This window comes from Pteropus alecto, unplaced genomic scaffold (assembly GCF_000325575.1).
Source record: "Pteropus alecto unplaced genomic scaffold, ASM32557v1 scaffold45, whole genome shotgun sequence".
NCBI lineage: Eukaryota > Metazoa > Chordata > Mammalia > Chiroptera > Pteropodidae > Pteropus > Pteropus alecto.
Window position 1 is genome coordinate 196,820 of NW_006442491.1, and position 5,660 is coordinate 202,479.

Consider the following 5,660-nt stretch of genomic DNA (forward strand, 5'->3'; position numbering starts at 1 on the left):
TTCCCCAGAGCTTAGTCAGGGGCCCAGAAAAGCTGTCTGGCTCCTTTTATGAACAACAAAACCGTGATGAAGGCAACAGGAGTCAGAAAACTATTCACTGCAGGAAGTCCCGGTATCCGGTGAGAAATAAGAAGTACAACAGCACAGGATGCGCCTTGGATCAGGGGGACGTGAAAAGCCCGCAGTCTTTGTGTCTTTCTCTGTGCCAGAGTGTCAGTGTTTGTGCCCTCAGCAACCCTCGAGCCCAGCTGGGGCAGCCACTGTCACTGTCTGGCTTCCAGCCTCCCAAGGGCGACACAGAGGCCATGATGGCCACTTCCACCAGCCTGCTGCTGCTGCTGCTGCTCCTGAGCCAGCCCTGGGCGGGGACCCGTGCAGAGACAGAGGCAGTGGTGTGCGCGGGGACTGCTTGCTACACGGCCCACTGGGGCAAGCTGAATGCGGCTGAGGCCCAGGTACTCTGCAGCAAGAATGGGGGCAACTTGGCCACGGTGAGAACTGAGAAGGAAGCCCAGCACATCCAAAGAGCACTGGCCCAGCTCCTGCAGCCAGGGGTGCCTCTGGCACCCCGGATGGGCAAGTTTTGGATAGGACTCCAGCGAGAGAAGGGCAAGTGCTTGAAACCCAGCCTGCCGCTGAAGGGCTTCAGCTGGGTAGGCGGTGGGGAGGACACACTTTACGCCAACTGGCACAAGGAGGCCAAGAACTCTTGCATCTCCAGACGCTGTGTGTCCCTGATGCTGGACCTGTCCCTCTCTCCCCTCACCAGCTCGCTTCCCAAGTGGTCTGAGGGCCCCTGTGGGAGCCAAGGCTCTCCTGGAAGCAACATCGAGGGCTTTGTGTGCAAGTTCAGCTTCAAAGGTATGTGCCGGCCCCTGGCCCTGGGGGGCCCAGGCTGGGTAAACTACACCACCCCCTTCCAGGCCACCAGCTCTTCTTTGGAAGCAGTGCCCTTTGCTTCAGTGGCCAATGTGGCCTGTGGGGATGAGGATAAGATTGAGAAGCATTTCTTTCTGTGCAAAGAGAAGGCCACTGATGTGTTTGACTGGGGCAGCTCAGGCCCCCTCTGCGTCAGCTCCGAGTATGGCTGCAACTTCAACAACGGGGGCTGCCAGCAGGACTGCTTCGAGGGGGGAGATGGCTCCTTCCGCTGTGGCTGCCGACCTGGGTACCGGCTGCTGGATGACCTGGTGACCTGTACCTCTCGGAACCCTTGTAGCTCCAACCCCTGCAGAGGGGCAGCCACATGTGTTCCTGGACCCCTCGGGAAAAACTACACGTGTCACTGCCCCCAAGGCTACCAACTAGACTCAACTCACCGAGATTGTGTAGATGTGGATGAGTGCCAGGACTCCCCCTGTGCCCAGGAGTGTGTGAATGCCCCTGGGGGCTTCCGCTGCCAATGCTGGGTGGGCTATGAGCCCAGTGGCTCCGGAGAGGGGGCTTGTCAGGATGTGGATGAGTGTGCCCCAGGCCGCTCGCCCTGTGCTCAGGACTGCACCAACACAGATGGCTCTTTCTACTGCTCCTGCAAGGATGGCTATGTTTTGGCTGAGGAGGACAACACCCAGTGCCAGGACATGGATGAGTGTGAGGGCCCAGAGGGAAGCCCCTGTGACAGCTTATGCTTCAACATGCAAGGGTCCTTCCGCTGCGGCTGCTTGCCAGGCTGGGAGCTGGCCCCTGACGGAGTTTCCTGCATCAAGGGCTCCATGTCCCTGCAACCATCGGCTGGGCCTCCCCAGGGGGAGAACACAGGAGATAGACAGGGGAGGTTTGTGCCTTCTGCCACAATGTCAAGTCCAACTGGGGATCTTAAGAGTACCTCCAAGGTGGCGCCCGCCATGAGGAAACCCTCTCTCCCACTGAATGTCTCTGTCACCCTTGTCCCACTCAAGACGCTGGCCCCCAGTGAGCCTCATGGTGTCGGGATGGAACCCAGCAACTATCACCCCACAGCTACCACCAGCCATGAGGAGTCTACGGGTGGGGATTTTATGGTCCAACAAAGGGATGATGGCACCGATGGGCAAAAGCTGCTTTTGTTCTGCATTCTGGGCACTGTGGTGGCCATCTTACTCTTGCTGGCTCTGGCCCTAGGGCTGCTGGTCTACCGCAAGCGGAAAGCCAAGAGAAAAGAGAAGGAGAAAAAGCCCCAGAATGCAGCAGACAGCTACTCCTGGGTTCCAGAGCGAGCTGAGAGCAGGGCCATGGAGAACCAGTACAGGTAAAGAGGCCCGAGGTTTCCAGGGGTGGCAGGAGGGGACAGGAGCAGGGAGATGGGTGGGCAATGACCACAGCACATGCAAGAAGATGGTAGGGGCAGGTGCTGTCTATGCTGGATGGTAAATCCAACCTGGCTGTCAACCGGAGTCAATGTGGAAGCTCCCTTAGGGCAGTCGCCCTGCCATCAGTGTGGGTGCATGTGGACCTCCCTCAGGGTATAGATATAACCAGCAACGCACAGCAGCTTCCAATGTTGTCATCCTTTGTTTTCCATAGTCTGACACCTGGGATGGACTGCTGAAGGTGAGGTGACCTCAGAGACACTGACAGTTGGCTGCTACCATCTTCAGAGCTTTGTGACCCTCACCAGAAGGCAGGACCCACATCCTTCTGAATGACTGGACTGGAATCTTAACAAACAGTTGTAAATCTTCTCCTTAAAAGCCTGGCAACTTGGAATGTGCAGGTATAGTCTACACGTGTGTGATATTCCTGAAGTTGCGGTGTCATGGCAGGAATTTTGTGAATGTTAACAATTTTCACTCACTCTCTCTTGTCAAATTCAAAGGTGACTAATTTCATTTTTTGCACTGATTCTAAATTACAAGTAAGGTGCTAATAGGTTCCATTTCAGCTGTTTCTCTGCTCACTGGAGTCATTTAAGAAGAAAAGGGGTCTGAAAATTCTAATAAGGACTGAAATGGTTTGTTCCTCTTAGTATAGCAGAGATTAAGCCAATTGTTTAATTATATAAAAGACTCTCTCTCTCTCTCTTTTTTGTTGTTGTTGTTGTTGTTATTGTTGTTGAAGGGAACATATTCAGAACTGGAAATATCTTTTTACATTTACATTTATATGTTTTCCTGTAATAAGTCCTGCTGGCTTTGATGTTGGTGAAATCCTCCACAAAGACCAGAAATTCACTTAATTGTTTAGGTAAAAAGGAGGCAAGGAGTTTAGAAATCATGTTTCCTTGTTCTTAAGTTTCTGATAGTTTTGTGTTTATTTGCCAGCAAAGCCTGAAAAAAAAATGTGGTAAAAGTTGTATGAAGTGAGTTAAAAGGATTTTTGAAAACAAATTCTAAAGTGCTGTAGAGACAGACCAGGGGTTTGTTCCACAAGCACTTGAATCTAAATTCATCTGTATGTTCTGATGTTACACACTTGACTGTTGATGAGATGAACACTCATAAGGAAGAAAACCAAAGACAATTTTTGTCTGAGTCAGTGTAGCCCCAAGATACCCACCCCCACCCCAGGCTGCCCTGCCTCCACCTCAGGCAGCTCTGGATTTGGGTGTTTTGATTGTAGATGGAGAAAGCACTACAAAGTCTCTTGCTCTGCTTGTTTCTAAAAGACATGTGAGGGAGATGATATGCTGAGTTCTGAAAGCTGTCATCATAAAGCATTTTAGCACAGTTCACAGTCCATACTACATCCTGAGAGCTTGATCCTGATGTGTGGCTGTAGCACACAAAAAGTCAGGGATAAGTCACGTGGGATGCTATCCCAGTGCTACTTCAGGAACTTGTGTCCCCTTCTTCTCTTCCTCAAAAAGTGAGGGAGAGAGAGAGAAAGAGAAAATAACTAAAGTCTTTTACAACTGCAAAAACTGCTCAAAGCAATTTTAGTTTACACTCTCATTTTAAAAAGCTCACTTACAAAGACTTTCCCTTAGGATGTGGTTGATAGCTTGCGGTTCTACCTGAGTCATCAGAAAACAGCTAAGATGTTTGGTCGGAATTGTTAGAGCTGCCTGAGTAGCACTGGGAGGCCTCTGGTGACCTGGGGGCTTTCTGAAGCCACCATACAGAAGGACAGAGGGAATGTGTTTCCTTCTGGAGACTAAACTCTGCCTCTCAGAAGGAGGATACCCTATTGTTTCTGGTTTTGCCTTAGAAATGTATCTGTTTTAGAAGTCTTACCTTGGGTAGGAGTAGCATGAGGTGCATAGACTTCACAGTCAATTAAACATCCTTTTGTCAGTTTTTGTCAATACAGTTCATTCTTTTTTTTTTTTTTAAGACAATGGAAAACTGAAAAGGGGGTGGTGAAAGAAAATATGGAGATTCTGAGGAGCATGGCAGAGGTTTGGAACTTCTGCCTTTTAAAGTCAATTTTCACTTGGAGTATTGGTGTTTAACACTCAAGGAGATAAAAGCTGTGCCATTGGCCACAAGATCCAACCAGTTGGCCATTCAGATGATTTTAAGACTTGGTCAGATATGTTGCTGACTAGTATCTGCCTTACTTGAAATAAATACAAAGTCGGCAGCTTTACCCCTATACCTTTACAGCTCTCACCCTTTTCATTTGGGATGGAGGAGCCATCCCTACTGTGGGCTCTGCCCAAGTGCCCTGTGGCTCTGTGGGCCCTGGACTGGCCGAGGTGGCCAATGTGCCCTCTCATTTGACAGTGTTTGGTTTCTCCTCCATTTCAGCCTCATCGTCTGGTCTCTGTGTTTGAGTTCTTCTGTGGTAGGAACAGGCAGCCTAGTCCCCCACTCCGGGGAGACCACGTGGATTCCCACTGTGGAACCCACAAGGGGTAAAATGGGTTGTTAAATAACAGTTTTTCAGAATCCCCTCCAGCACAGCTGGCCCTCCAAAGGCCAGTGAGATCTCCTGCTCTCAGGACACTGTGCACCAGCAGCGAAGATACCCAACCTACATGACCTCAGGCAGAGGATCTGATGAAAACGAATGGCCTCAAACAGTTGCTTTATTCTCTCATTTAATATCTCTGTAATTCTGTCTGAGGTATTGTAATCTTTGTGTTGGGAAGCTTAGGGCCACGGCAATGGATTAACAAGTGGCCATCAGCCACACGGTCATTGACAAACCTCTTGTTTATTCAGAGGGGCCTCAGATGACTCTGCCATGACATAGCCAGATAAATGGATGGAAGTGAGCATGGGGAGAAGGGGCTCTGCCATGTCAGGTTCCTCAACCATGTCTCTGGGCTGGGCAGGAACAAACCAGGTTCTGCTTGTTCCTGACCTGCCATGCAGCACAATAAGTGGACAATGGGGAGAGAGAGAAGGCTCCGCCTGGCAACAGGCTCTAAAGCAATAGAGACTTTCTTTAGAGTTTTCCAGAGTTCAATGTTCTGGAAGACTCTTGGAAAAACTGTATTTGGGACAAACTCACATCTCCCACCCTCTACCTCCCAAGTCAAATAATTTAAAGGAGAAGGCACCCTTAAACATGCAGCCCACTAGGCTCATTCCTGAATTTTAGGAACATTTCTGTTCTTTTTTCTTGTTTATATTTGGAAAAGCCTGAAGCAGGAGGATAATTTCTCCAGGGAATCTGACGACTGGAGAGAACCGAGGGCGGGGCTATTTCTGAAAATGCCTGAGGAGTGGTGGACTTGGTGAGTGTCCTTTGTAGGACGACCCACCACTGCTCAACACTGTGGCCTCGGGGTAAAA

The 5,660-nt window shown here is 50.1% G+C and overlaps 1 protein-coding gene across 1 annotated transcript; it reads left to right on the forward strand.

Annotated features, from left to right (window-relative positions):
- The first annotated feature begins 260 nt into the window (after positions 1 to 260).
- Positions 261 to 2,944, forward strand: CD93 (CD93 molecule). The gene is made up of 2 exons (XM_006921541.3): positions 261 to 2,227; positions 2,503 to 2,944. The coding sequence occupies exons 1-2, from the start codon at positions 306 to 308 to the stop codon at positions 2,525 to 2,527; spliced, it is 1,947 nt and encodes a 648-aa protein (XP_006921603.1). The 5' UTR covers positions 261 to 305; the 3' UTR covers positions 2,528 to 2,944.
- The last annotated feature ends 2,716 nt before the right edge of the window (positions 2,945 to 5,660 follow it).